The sequence below is a fragment of the Lytechinus pictus genome, chromosome 6 (genome assembly GCF_037042905.1).
Source record: "Lytechinus pictus isolate F3 Inbred chromosome 6, Lp3.0, whole genome shotgun sequence".
NCBI classification, from domain to species: Eukaryota; Metazoa; Echinodermata; class Echinoidea; order Temnopleuroida; family Toxopneustidae; genus Lytechinus; species Lytechinus pictus.
The window spans coordinates 17,534,943-17,550,491 of NC_087250.1; the positions used below are offsets into that span (position 1 = coordinate 17,534,943).

Here is a 15,549-nt window from a genome sequence, read left to right on the forward strand (position 1 = left end):
AGGGATATGATGGGGACATGTCCAGTACCAGTACCCTAAACACCCTTCACAGAAGCAAATCATCAAGTTCGTTGAAATCAAACTCCTCTGACAGCCCTCGACAGCTCACCAGGAAGAAATCAATGCTGGAAATGCCCGAGTTCGATGGACCTAGTAAGTTCAAGTGATTTCATTTGAATCATCAATAATAATAACAAAGATGATATTGATAATAACTGGATGTACATAGGCCCATATTCTGAACTCGGGTTTAAAGTTGTGGTTTAACTATGGAGAGCCAATTGGGGTTCAAAACCCAAAGAGTACACATCCAATTAATTCATATGATGCCCAAATTGTCTGGGAATGATAACTGAAGTATTTTGAAGTATTTTTCATCATTATGAAAGCAAAAGGAAAAAAAAATAGTAAACATAAGAAATACACAATATAAACAGAATTTTGAATTTTTGGCTCCCCATAATTTTAGCACAGAGTTAGACCATGGTCTAAGTTAAACCTGACTTCAGAATACGGGCCAAAGAGTTCTTTTTGCCTGAGGATTCAAAGCGCAACTATTATTACCCTGGGTTAAGCTTGAGCTATGGCTTTTTTAGCAGTGCCCAGTGCATTCAAGGAATTAATACAACCAGGGACCTGTTGCGTAAAACTTTTGCTATAAACAAAAACTCTGGCAAACAAAACTATGACATTGACACTTGACACATTGAAAATCTCTGGCACAAAATTGCCAGTTTTTCTTTTATGCAACAGGTAGCAGGTACCCATTCAACTCACCTTGATAGAGCACAGCATAGTGAATGAATATTTTGCTGAAGGAAAACACGCAATAGCTAGGATTTGAACCCTAGACCCTCTGAAAGATGAGAGTGAGAACCACTAGACCACAATGCTATCACTGTGTTGTGGAGTAATGTAGCCCTGTGAATTATTCTCTGGACTAAAAAATAGAATTGTGGGTTTGAATCCAAGTCATAGCATTTAAAGTTCAATATTGGATAATAATAATAACTCAAGCTCATATAGTGCCTGAATTAAAATGCATTAATCTCTCGGTGCTTTACAGAAAACAGGTAGGTACAAATAGATATAACATAATAAAATACTGTGTAGAGTTTCTGGCCAAAAAATAAGCAGTTTAAGACCTTTGATTAAAGATTTGCAGTCAAAAGTCTTTTCAAGCATAAATTAGTGTAATTAACTAGTTAAGAATAAAATTATATTTTTATATTTACTTTTATTTATATTTATTTATTTTATTTTTATATATATGATTATATTTTTCTTGTGATCTTTGCAGCTATCCCATATACCATCAAACTTACGACAGGGTCTGAGGTGGACATGGGTACAGAAGCTAACATTTTTGTTACCATCATCGGCTCAAAGAAGAAGAAGACAACAGGTAAGATGTACATCATTCATTCTATAACCCCGTATTCTGAAACGCTAGTCTCAGGTTGTGGTTTTAAATGTTTTAAGTCTTAAAACACAGTGAAGATATACATATACATACATACATATCATCTGTTAATTTCAGGTTGTTACTGTAGGTTTATGGAATGTGTATTTTAAAACAATAATTTTTTAAATCATCGACTGAACTACCATGCCTGTACACAGCGGGGGTCAGGTTTTAAAACTTAACATATTTCTACTGAAAATTCTCACAAAATTCACCAATAGTGTGTGCAAAATTCCTTCAATTTCACTTTATAGCCCCCCAATGACAAGCGAGGTCACTTCGCTCCGTCGCTTTTTAGTTTTTTTCGGAAAAGTTTACACGTCCTGCCCCCTCCCCAGCAAAAAGTTCTGTGTACGGGCCTGTGAACCACGCAGTAATCTTGCCAAGATACAAAGAGGATAAATATCCAGTTATAATAGATGGAGATTTTAATATGATTAGAGAAACTGAGTTTGATTATAACAGACAGTCTCTAAATAGGGTTTTGAAGAGATGTAACAAAAAGATTGACAAATTAATGAATCGATTGGAAATTTGGAGATTAGACTCCTATTAATAAGACAATATACTTATGCAAAAGAACCCTTTGTGCAAAGTAGACTTGAAGGGATTGACTTTTTAAAACAGCGATAGATAAAAACACCAAATTGCAAATACATGTACTTCAGAAAAATTGAAAAATACTTGATCAATTAAAAGCACAGTTGTGTATTATATGAAAGCAAAAAGGAAAACACCTAACAAATTTGATTCAATTTTATCTTTCTTTCTTTTAGGTAAGGTTCCTCTTCAGTTGGTTGGTAAGAAGTCACTGGAGCCATCATCCATAGAGACGTTCTCATTAGAAGCCCCTGACGTTGGAGAGGTCCACAAAGTTGAGGTATGTATTGGTCATGGATCATATCAAACATCACAAATTGGCAACTCAAAACTGAAATATAAAAATGTTCATAGAAGTTTTTAGAGCCATCATCCTTTGAGATGTTTGCATTAGAAACCCCTCATGTCGGAGAGGTCCATAAATTTGAGGTATGTATTAGTCATGGGTCCTATCAGTATTGCAAATTGGCAACTCGAAACAAATTTTTTTTCAAAAAATCCATAGAAATGGATGATGCATTTTGAAATCTATGTTTTTATAAATGATCTTTAAATTGACCATGATGACATCATGTATTTTTTTTTTTTCAAATTTGCTCAATCTCTGATTTCCCGACTCCTCCTTAGATTGGCCACGATGGCGTCACCCCTCAGGAAGGCTGGTTTCTCGAGCAGATGGAGATAGACACGCCCACCCTCGGCAAACACTACCTGTTGCCATGCCGACGGTGGTTGTCACGTGACAAAGATGATGGCCAGACTTCCCGTATGCTGATTGTTGAAGACGGCCAGAAGGTTGAATATAAACCGAGTAAGTTTTGATTTCTCATTCCTTTGCCTTCCTTGCAAATAAAGAAAAATAAAATGTTTTTCAATTCTCAGTAGTGCTTAGAGCAGTCGGGTTTGAGGTCAAATGAGTTGATACATTGAACCTCTACTGCTACAGATTTATGTCACAATTACTATTCATAGTTAAACCAAAGCTGTATACCAGAGTTTAGATTAAACTCAACTTCAGAGATAAATGGCCAATGTAATTTCTTATATTTAAATATATGTAATCCTTGTATTTTCTTTGAATCAAGATTTCCATATTGCACCATTGATACTGATAATTATGTTATAGATAAGAACTATAGCCATTTATTTTTGCTTTGCCAGTATAAAAGTAAGGGGAGAAACTGATTATTACAATTGTTGAATGAATGTGTAAAATTGCAATATTAGCATGCTAAGGGTCAGGGTCGCTTAAGTTGATTATAATTTATTCATTGCAGAAATCACGTATGAGTTGGTGCTTTTCACGGGAGACGTTCAGAACGCTGGTACCGATGCCCAGGTTTCACTGACAGTGTTTGGAACAAACGGTTCTAGCAATGAGATTTTCCTTGATAAGAATGGAGATAGATTCGAGAGAGGCAGAGAAGACTTGATCAAGGTAAAACTTTCTTAACCCGTAGAATATTTATGAGGTCAAGATTGATCTCTTATTTTAATCTTCAAATTGGCAATAGTACTTTTTTATTCAGTTTCAAACTTTGTATCAAATAATGTAGGATATAATATGAATAGAAATTAATGATATCCAAAGTGCAAAAGGATGTTTCCTATTCACACTTTTATGTGGTGATTTTGTTGTTATCCTGTTGCCAATTTAGAGTATTTGATTTCATGATTAGCTTTTAAGACCTGATCTAGGTAAAGTACTCTTAACCCACATAGGTACACAGCTGTCATAAGTTCAAAGTTATTCTGCTTTGGTACTCAAATTGGCCACAATCTCTTTTTTTTTTCATTTTCATACTTTAAAAAAAATCATGCATAGATTTAACACCACTCAAAATAGATGATAATAGCATATATTAACATGTTTCTAATTCACATTTTTAAACAGTGATTTTGTTGTTATCACATTGCCAATATGAAGTGTTAATATTGATTTTTTTATTACTTGGGTTATTTTCAATCATCATATTTTTCTCTTTTCAGCTTGAACTAGAGGACATTGCCCCACTAAAGAAAGTCAGGATAGGACACAATGGCAAGGGAAGCAGAACTGATTGGTATTTAAATAAGGTAAGAAAAATATCACCTTTTATATAATGGAATATCCCAATGTACACATACATGTACTAAGGATGGATGAGTCAATGTAAAGAATAGGGGTGCTTGATTCTCAAGAGGTTATAATGGCAGATGTAGCTGAAGAGACTGATTATCTAAACAAGATAAAAAATATCACCTTTCATAGAATGGAATATCCCAAGTATACACATACAAAAACAAGTTGGATGAGTCAATGTAAGTAACAGGGGTGCTCATTACTTGAAGTTAGAATGGCAGCTCAAGAGACTGATTATCTTAATAGGGTATCACCTGTTATAGATTAGGATATCCCAATGTGCACATACAAGTATACAAGTGATGGATAAGTCAATTTAATGATATAGGGATGGTGCTTTTATTATGAGGTTACTACTATGTTAACAGAAGGAAATAGAATGCACTTTTTTCTTTATGTGTAACAAAATATCACATTTTTTATAATGAAGTCACCAAGTATATATTAAAAATGACAAAGGTTGTAGCTCAGATTAGGAAATAAATGTATCACCTTTTATTAAATTGAATATCCTTTGATATGTTTACAAATTACAAGATTGGTGATTTTAAACAATCAATCTATCCATCAATCAAATTACAATCTTCCTATAACTTTCCATATTTCTCTCTATCATCGTGAAGGTGACTTTGAGGAACATGGAGACCGGTGACCTGACGACCTTCAAATGTGAAGGTTGGCTGTCAAAGACGATGGGAGATAAGAAAACAGTTAAAGAGCTTGCTGCTATTGTCAAAGGAAAAGCACAGGTCAAAAGTAAGTCACACTTCAGGATGTTAATTGATAAGTAAGTAATGATAAATGATAAATCCATAATTTATTGTTCGAAATAGTCATGAAATGAAATACTCCGAAAATTTGCTTTGCCCAATTGATCGTGGGCCCGGCAGCCGCTGTGCAGCGCCAGATCGACGAGGCTCTATCCCTTTAATCGTTGAACGCCAAACAGGGTAGCAGCAACCCCCATCTTTTAACGTCTTTTGGTCTGAAGCGGCCGGGGTTTGAACCCCCGACCTCCCGTTTGTGAGACGGACGCTCTACCAACTGAGCCAACACACCGGTCAATTGGCCTTATTTAGTGCATACATTGATAAAAGTTTCAAATAATAAATGTGTGCTTTGCTATAGGGCACAACTTGGAATGTTAGTGGCACTTAAAGTCATTCTTAAATCAATAGATTGCCAGCAAGGGAGTGTCTGAGTATCAAATCATTATTTTTTTTAAGGGGAAACCGTAGTGAACAGGGACAACAAAATTATGATTTTAAATTTAATGAAATAGTAGACTTGGGTCGTATTAATTTCAAATTGGATGACATTAAAGTATTGATTTAGTAGACCCTAGGTTAACTTAGAGCACACATTTTATGGAGTGCCAGTTGTCGACTCATTCACCAAGTACCAATTTTTAAACTTGCAATTAAACGTCTTTTATTGATTTGTTTTATAAAATTAGACATAAAAGGGTAATATATTATCATTCAATGAATTTCAGTGAAGTAATTATTACATTATAATTTCTATGATTGTTGAATTATGGAAGATCAAACCTAGGATTCCATATACGTATGGACTAAAATGCTTGTCAGTCAAGACTTAAACCCAAGTTTATTTACAGAATATCATCCTGTGTTAATCTCTCTTTGATTCAGACTCAAACTACAAGATAATTGTCAAGACGTCGGACAAGCGGGGCGGTGGAACCGATGCTAACGTATCGATGGTCCTCTTTGGTCAGAATGGGGCATCTGATGAACTGAAGTTAAAAGAATCGCAGACGCACCGGGACAAGTTTGAACGCAATCAGGAGGATATTTTTGTCTTCTCCATGTTGAGTCTTGGAGATTTGATCAAGCTTAGGATATGGCATGATAATGCAGGTTAGTAGATGCATTTAGTTGGTTCTTTTCTCTTTTTGTCTCTGACTCGACAAAGGATGTAGTATGAAAGATGGACAGTGGCAAACAGTTATGATATTCTCCCAAAGTCGTCTATTATTATTATTATTATTATCATCATAACAACCATTTTCTTCATCATCATCATCATATCATCACCACCATGACCATCATCACCATCATCATCACTATCATCACCATCATCATCACCATCATCAACATCATTTGTCATCATCATCACCATCATCATTATCATCATCACCATCATCATCACCATCATCATCATCATTATCATCATCACCATCATCATCACCATCATCACCATCATCATCATCGCCATCTTCACCATCACCATCATCATCATCAACAACATCACATCATCTTCATTATCCCCATCATTATCATCGTTACCATAATTACCATCATCATCATCAACCTCGCTATAACCATCACCATTATCATCAACATCATGATCACAATCATCATCACCGTCACCATTTCCATCATCAAAATTATCATCATTGTCATCACCATCACCACTTTCATAATCATCATCATCATCTTTATCATTGTTTATTTGGGATTTCAACAGAGTACAAAAAATGATAACATTACAAAATATGATGCCTTGTTTTTCTAACAAACATTGTTTTCCTTTCTTTACAGGTCTAAAGGCAGGCTGGCATGTGGATAACGTGAAGGTCTTTGACGAGACGGCTGGAAAGGACTACTCCTTCCCGTGCTCAAGATGGCTGGCGAGGGACGAGGAAGATGGACAAATTATGAGAGAACTACTCTGCTCCAATGCACTCACTCCTAGGGATGACAAGGAGAAAGTCAGTAAGTTTAAAGTGGAATAGCCTTCCTGTGGTGTGGTTGTGCATCAAAACTGGATTACTCCATTGTTCAATAGGTGTTGTTGGAGGTACTTGTAGGTAGGGAGAAAAATGATGGACAAATTATGAGAGAAATTCTCTGCTCTAATGCACGCAGGTAGCCGTGCTAAAGCCGGGGTAATAATAACATTATCATGTTAAAGGAGGGCCCGCTGGGAGAACCGTTTTCAGAACTGAATTGGCTACCCTGGGTAAAATATGTTATTATTATTATTATTCACTCTTAGGGATGACAAGGAGAAAGTCAGTAAGTACATCCCTATTCTTTAAAGTGGAATAGCCTTTCTATACTCTAGTTGTGTACAAAACTGGATGACTCCCATTATTCTATAGGTATAGAGCTAGGAAGGGAGGAAAGTGAATGGGTTGAAAGAAGATAGTGAAACCCCTATGTTATGAAGTGGATCAGTCTTACTTACACTTGATTCAAACAATGATACTGGGTTTTCCATTTCATAAACAGTGAAATAAGACAAAAGGATTTGAGCATTTTGGGGCTAAATAATCGCCCCCCCCCCCCTGTGGCAACAAAATATGCATAATTATGTACACGACATCTGCATTTGGATTGTATCATGATATAATTGAAACCTCTTCTGAGAATATGAGATTTTATATTTCTCTGTATATTGATGAACATCAAACAATCTCCCCCCCCCCACACCTCTTTTTCACCATATAGCATATGACATCACCGTTACGACGACCGACAAACGGGATGCGAGTACCACTCAGAATGCTTACATCATACTAGAAGGGGATAGACGTACTTCTAGAGAGTTCCTGATGGAGAATTCACCAAAGAGAAAGATTTTGAGAAGGTCAGTGAATGGAGGTTTTGTTTTCTTGTTTATTCACATGTGTAATATATATAAGAGGACGTATTTTACTTGATGGATTGTTTTTCATGTGATAATTGATTTCTTACAAAATTAAAGGGGAAGTTTACCCTGACAAAAAGTTTATTTTTAAAATAGCAGAAAAAATAATAAAAAATATTGACCAAGGTTTGAGAAAAATCCATCAAAGAATAAAAAAGTTATGAGAATTTTGATTATTTGTTTTGTGACGTCATATGCGAGCAGCTTTCATGCATAATGTATTGTGAAAAATCAATTGATTGTCATTTTCTCAGAAAATTGAAAATGGTTTTTACTGTACATTCAGTATATCAATACTCAAATCACTTCACACCCGTTTCTTAAAAGAAAACTAAAATAAGTCATCACGAACCATTACAAATTTGAAATTTATGCTTATTATATTACATAGCATATGGGGCAGCTGCTCGTTAATGACGTCACAAATCCAAAACTTATAATTCTTATAACTTCAATAACTTTCAATAGATTTTCCTCAAACCTTCACAAATGTTTTTTATCATTTTTTCTGTTATTTTTACAACAAACGTTTGTTCAGGGTGAACTTAACCTTTAATTCCTTTAGATATTGTTTTGATTCAGCTATTAAAAGATTATGTAATTGCTTGATGGAATGAATGAGTGGATGATATGATGACTCATTGATAGTGAATTTACAAGAAGCACTGTTAACACTGGTTGGTGGTTGAATAGATTGAGAAATTAAGATCCATAGAAAATATCAAAATAATAAAAAGATCCCCCCTTCTCTCTTTATAATCACATGATTTGCATTTTATTTTTAATGATATGTTTGAAAAAACTTGAGGAAAAAAATGAATATTTATTTATTTACTGATTGGTCGGATGATGAATGAAGTAAGAAATAATTGAGAGCCATAGAAATAAAATAATAAAAAGATCCCCCTATATTTTGAACCATGTGATTTGCATGATATTTTTACTGATACATTCATTAAAAATCTTGAAGGAAAAGAAATTATTTGCTGATTGGTTGGTTAATGAATAAAGAAAGATTGAGGTCCATAGAAATAAAGTTACAAAAAGATTCTGCCATATTACTTTAATCATGTGATTTGCATCCCCTTTTTCCTGATATGTTCATTAAAAAACACGAAGGAAAAAAAAGAGGAAGGTTGATTTTCCCCCATTTATTTTTATCTTGTGATATGCCGTATATTTTTACCGATATATTCTTTTAAAAACTTGAAGAAAAAAAAATTTGTTTATTTTCTGATTGGTTGGTTTGTTTCCAGAGGAGAGACGGACAATTTCAAATTCACCACGAGAACTGTGGGTAAAATTGACAGTATCGTCCTGGGTCACAAGGAGAGAGGTGATGGGTCACGACCTCAAGGTCAAGGTCGCGATGTTGATTGGCATTGTCATGAGGTCGTCATCACAGATAGCAACGACGGTTCCAAGTAAGTCCTAAAACTTTATTCTAGACAGTGCTGGTCGATATTTGATTTCAATGTTAGTCGATTCTCGCCAGCAAAATAGCCGAGTCTGAGAATTCATTATATATGTTCATTATGATCCGCAGTTTGCTGAGAGCAGGGAGGGGGGAGTGGAAGTGAGGCATTCACCGGTGTTTGTCCATAAAAAGCAGGCTTTTGGGTAACAACTTTACAAAGTTCAAAGTTGGTTTAAAGCAAAACAGAACAGCATATCGGTCATGATTATCTTTTCATAATTGAAAATATTTTGGTAATATCATGTACCTGCGATATATCAACATAATGAAACCATTATTGAATATTTAATATTTTTTCAATATCACATGATTTCAATAATATTGAGATATCGCCCAGCACTAATCCCAGATGATTTTTTTTTCTTAATACTGAAACATCTTTTGTCATGCAGATAAATCTTCTTTTATTTCCACTGTTTCTAGTACCATTTGGTCTTATTTCCAGATAGTCTATTAAAGAGCACTCTCAGTTTACCTCAAAGTACTCCACAGGGAGTGGAGTGTGCATTATATACAATTACCATAGTAACAGTACCTCTCAGCCAATCAAAATCAAGGAAAGTTGTCAGATCTGATGACATGTCAGACGAAAATGTTGGTGAAACGCTCCCCTGGACTTGTCAGATAAAACGCCCGACAAGTCCTTTCATGAAACGCTCCCCAGAAAACTGCTTGAGGCCAGTTTGCATATGTCACATTTTGTTTTCTTGATTTATCAGATACGTCTTTCCATGCAAGAACTGGGTCACTTTTAGCAATCGTAAAGATGAAGCGAGGAGATTGCAATGTAAAAAGATGGAGGAAGGCATGGTAGCAGCAATAAGAAGTAAGTCACAGTTAAATGTTTATGTGAATTAATTATCATAGATGTGAATTAATTATCATAGATATGAAAGAAATATTTGGAGGCTGTCCCTCCTCCACACATTACAAGTTCTTTCAAGAAACAAGAAAAATCTGGCCCCATTGATTATCTAGTGGTCTAGTGGTTCTGACTCTCGCCTTTCAAACAGAGGGTCGTGGGTTCGGATCCTAGCCATGGCGTTTTTTCCTTCAGCAAGAAATTTACCCACACTGTGCTGCACTCGACCCAGGTGAGGTGAATGGGTACCCGGCAGGGTTAATTCCTTGAATGCACGAGCGCTGAAAGGAAGCTTGAGTTAAAGTCAGGGTAATAATGATAACACCAATGCGCCTCGGAATTGATTGTTTCTAGATAGATGGCGCTGTACAAACGCCTATTATTATTTTTATTATTAATAATGATGATTGAGTTATGAAAAATTATGATTTCAATCCATCATTATGAAATATGATTCTTTAATGATGATGAAACACATGATGATTTTTTATAACTGTTCCATAATTATTATTCAACTCAGATCTTGCGCCGGTGCAATACGAAGTGATTGTTGTAACGTCAGATGAGAAGGGAGCTGGGACGGACGCTAACGTCACTCTCACCATCTATGGCAAGAATGGCGACTCCGGAAAACAACCACTCAAACAACGATTCAGGGATCTCTTTGAGAAAGGTAAGGCTTACAATGAAAATCTCTGGTAATGTTGCTTTTGTTTTGCCAGTTTTGTTGTTGTTAAAGGTCAAGTCCACCTCAGAAAAATGTTGATTTGAATCAATAGAGAAAAATCAGACAAGCAAAATGCTGAAATTATCATCAAAATCGGATGTAAAATAAGAAAGTTATGACATTTTAAAGATTCGCTTATTTTCACAAAATAGTTACATGCACAATTTAGTCACATGCAAATGAGAGAATTGATGATGTCCTTTACTCACTATTTCCTTTGTTTTTTATTGTTTGAATAATACAATATTTCATTTTTTTACAGATTTGACAAAAAGGACCAACTTGACTGAATCATATAGTATTAAACAATGCTAATTCCACATGTTCAGGGAGGAATTAATCGTTGTTTTACTTGACAATGATGAGAAAATTAGAATATTTCATTTTCATATAATAAAATACAAAAGAAATAGAGAGTGGATGACGTCATCAATCTTCTCGTTTGCATACCGACCAGGATGTGCATATAAGTGTTTTGTGAAATCCGATTTTGATGAAATTTTCAGTGTATATGCTTGATCGATTTTTCTTTTTTTTTTAATTCAAAAAAGCTTTTTGTTGGGGTGGACTTTTCATTTAATGGTGTTGAAGATCATGTTCTTGGTGATGTCATTTCTTTGTGGTAAGGGGTGTGAAATTCCAGCATTTTTGTTGATTTAGCTATTTTTGTGCTTTTATTTTCAAGGTATTGTCAGCTTTTTCTATGCTTTTTCTGTAGGAAAGTATAAGAACTCTTGCAATATCAGCTAATATAAACTGAAGTAAACCATCAATTCTGCATCCTTCTTTTCGTAGGTCAAACAGACAAATTCAAACTGGAAGTCCTTGATCTTGGGGAACTGGAGAAGATACGAATCGAGCACGACAACGCTGGCTTCAGCGCCGGCTGGCTCTGCGATCACGTCGAGATCATCAACTTGGCATCGGGTATGAGGACCATGTTCCCATGTCAGAAGTGGCTGGACAAGAAGAAGGGAGACGGAGAGCTCTTCAAAGAGTTATTCCCTGCAAAAGAATAGGATTAAAATGTGAGCGTGAATGCAGCCATTCTTATTCAATGGTAGTGTTCACACTGTCTTTGCTTGGGCATTTTTTGTCCTGATTAAAGTATAGAGGTCCCCTATTTTGAAGGGAGATAGATATCTTCATGAAGACTTAGAGTAAGAGGGATGCGGTTACCACTTAGTGCGCAGTGAAGTGAGCTGTGCAAAATGGACAAAATTCACCCCTTTTTTTAGCAGTTGCCCTATAAAAAAAAAAAAATTTTAATGGCTTTAAAACAATATGAGAAAACAGCTACAATTTGCCAATTTGTTAATTGTCTTACAGTTTGATGGTTTCATTTTTAAGATGCCCGGGATCAACAGAAAAATAGTCATGGATTTTTTTACTGCCGAAGAATGACATTAAATTATAATGTGAATGTACCCAAAGGATTTAAATGGGAGTATTCTCATTATTATTATTCCAACATGTCTTACCTCGGCCTGACAACGGTGGATCAATATTTCAAAGAACAACGTTCTAGTGCAATTTCATTTTATCAGTATATTCATGTACAGATAAAAAGTAGATGATGGCATTTTATGTGAAGAGTGTGATTAGACCAATAGGTTTTACATGGAAGTGTTCATACTAATCTTACACAATGTATATATGCATGTGGGAATGTAAGATTTCCCATTTTGTTAATACCAACAAGTACAAATAGATTCTTAGGTATAGTTCTATGTACTACAATATACAATAAACGTCTTGAAAAGTACAATACTTTGACATTAGTACTTATTGGTACTTGTGTTGTGTTTTCTATATTTTGGATACCTTAAATGAATGATTTTCAAATCATATGACAAGTGCTTTTTTTCTAAATTATTTCTGCCTTATTTTTAATATTAGGTATCATGAAAATTTTCAGGAAATGAAGACATTTCCCTAATTCAGTTTCAATACTTTTTATGCCAAAAGATTATTTGTAAAACCGGTATTCAAATGTGATGTATTCTTATGCAGTATGTTGTGATGCACAAATAATTATTTGCTGAATTGCTGCATTTTTTTTTTTCAAATTTGATTTTCTAGTCAGTAGTGGCTGAATGAATACTTATACGGGCATAAGATATATATATTTTTTTTAGTTTAGATTGTAAACGCTTTTTAGAGGTTTAACCAATATTTGGACATCGAGTCATTTTGGATATTTTTGTATTTCCCAGTAAGCTCTTCATTGTCTCCATCATATTCCATTCCATTTTCACGAATTTTATAGTCAACATGAATTTCTAAATTACAATGAAAATCTCTAATCTTACAATGAAAACATCTCTTCTTACAGTCAAAACCTATAGACGTACATCGAAATCTTAATTGAATTATTTTATCTTTCAAATTGTGTATTTCCTTCTTTCATTCTATCAAAAATACATTAGGAAATGTTGACTTATGATTATTCATGAATATTGTTATATATGAATGCACATAAATATTCCTATTTGAGTATATTATCATTTATGAATATTGATGAAGAACTGCCCTTCAAGCTTTGCATTAAAGATTCTATGTATTCATTTATGGTTTGAGTTTGTTTTGTATGACATTTTCTCATTTTGTCCTATTCTCCATCATATTCATGTTCATTATAATCCATTTTGGAGCTTACTATTTCACCAAATAATAGCTGACAACTACTCAGGATTAATATTATTACATTTTATGTATATATAACACTGTATCAAAACTTAAAATCTATTTTATTGTAAAGTAGTTCATTTGTACTGTCTATGTTTTGTATATATTCCAAGTAATGTTAGTGTATTATAGTCACCATACTTGTTACTTAAAAATGTATTTGACATTGTAAGGAAGTAGATTTTTATGTCATGTAAGTGGTCTGTCAAGACTTAGCCGATGACTTAAGGTAGATATGGATAATTACATGGGCAATTCCATAATAAAATCAACCAATTTTTATGTCCGACCCCCATTTTTCTCAAGTTGAACTTCACTTCATAAACTGACCAAGTCATGGTCATTTGAGAGCATTACAGACTATCTAAAGAACAAAAAAACAGAGACAGAAAATTTCATGAAGGTCCCACATATAGGGGGTCGGACGTACATAATGTATGGAATTGCCCACATGTTAAAAATGCTAGAATTGTAGTAATATGAATTTAATAATTATTAAGAAGATTTCTCTGCCTTTAGGGATAACTAATACCTTGGTCACATTTGCTCTACGGCGGCCGTACGGCGAGTTGAAAACAGCCGTTATATTAATTTTGATTCAAACCACCTAAATGTAGTTGGACAAAAAATGTTAAAACGGTTGTTTTCGACTCGCCGTACGGCCGCCGTAGAACAAATGTGACCATGGTATTAGCTAGCATATCTTATTATCTGTAGAATATATATATATTTTTTAATTCATTCCTTTTGAAGATTGCTGATGAAACCTTGAGTTTTGGGTGTTCCTTTTGAGCAGGACAAAACACACCATACAAGAGATGGAATGTGTAACTTGAATTGATGTGATATTGATTGATGTTAAGTGTTGTAATTTGTTATGTGTCGTGAATTACATTCCAATTATTTGTAATCTGAGATTAATATATTTGATTTGTAAATATATTTTGAAATTCTTCGATATTTTTTAATGTTCAGTAGTTCTAGGCAGTATGATAGGCAGGACTCTAAAGAAAATTTATCATGATGATGATGGTAATCATGTTTTTGTCATGGCTCAAACTACTGCAATTTGAACTTTCAGTATGTTGCTAGAGCTAGTCTTGTAAATTAAAGAGATAGTACATTTCTTTTGTTAGTGACCCCCTCTCCCCCTTCTCTCCCTTTCTCTCTCTCTCTGTCTCTACATCTCTTACTGTCTCGATCTCTGTATATCTTTACCTATCTATCTCTTTTATTATTGAGAATGCATGTATGTCATTTCTTAAGAATTTGAGTTAAATGCTTATTTTTTTATTAGTGAAGTTATTCATTTGGTAGCAAATATATGTAGTCTTTTTCAAGGTTTAACTTAGCAACTGAAATATTTTTGTTACTTTTTATCATATATGTCAAAATATTTATGAAAGCATTAGAAATGTATTCTGACTTTTTAAATATTTCCAGTCTGTCTGCCAAAATTTCAAAATGGAAATTGTTTACATATTTGGTTTGCTTTCGGTCTATTTCAGAACGGTTTGAAATATATGTTTTTATTTTTGTTTAGTAAATGTTTGATCTATATATATATATATGTTGTTTGGTATCTTAGGGGGCAGGAAGAGGTTTGTAGATATTCTTCATGTCCACACAGTTTTGTAGAAATTTGTTTCCTAATAATTGCAATGTAAGAGAATGCAAGAAAATATATACATTGTAATTCATTCTAATTTTAGTCCCCAGAAGTCTAAGTGATAACGCACTGTGTATGTGTATGTTGTTGACTTGTTGGGGGTGTTTCTGTTTTTACTTTTTTTATATTTGGTTGATATTACATGTTCCTGTAAATTTTGACAATGAAGTTAATTTATTGCTTGTGATAAAGTTATGATAAGGAGAAATTCTTACACTATAATTAGTGAGCTTCTGGGTGATGTTATAAAGTTTCATTCAAATT

General features: G+C 34.2%; 1 protein-coding gene across 1 annotated transcript in view; it reads left to right on the forward strand.

Moving 5' to 3' along the window:
* LOC129263747 (lipoxygenase homology domain-containing protein 1-like) overlaps positions 1-14,028 on the forward strand; it is a 62,390-nt gene extending 48,362 nt beyond the window's left edge. The window contains exons 35-48 of the mRNA XM_064101078.1: positions 3-153; positions 1,301-1,405; positions 2,242-2,345; positions 2,693-2,876; positions 3,343-3,503; positions 4,055-4,141; positions 4,811-4,943; positions 5,840-6,067; positions 6,752-6,925; positions 7,664-7,802; positions 9,119-9,286; positions 10,059-10,165; positions 10,722-10,874; positions 11,724-14,028. Of these exons, the coding sequence (XP_063957148.1) occupies positions 3-153; positions 1,301-1,405; positions 2,242-2,345; positions 2,693-2,876; positions 3,343-3,503; positions 4,055-4,141; positions 4,811-4,943; positions 5,840-6,067; positions 6,752-6,925; positions 7,664-7,802; positions 9,119-9,286; positions 10,059-10,165; positions 10,722-10,874; positions 11,724-11,947 (2,118 nt within the window). The 3' untranslated portion in view covers positions 11,948-14,028. The remainder of the gene's footprint in view (positions 1-2; positions 154-1,300; positions 1,406-2,241; positions 2,346-2,692; positions 2,877-3,342; positions 3,504-4,054; positions 4,142-4,810; positions 4,944-5,839; positions 6,068-6,751; positions 6,926-7,663; positions 7,803-9,118; positions 9,287-10,058; positions 10,166-10,721; positions 10,875-11,723) is intronic.
* Positions 14,029-15,549: the final 1,521 nt, after the last annotated feature.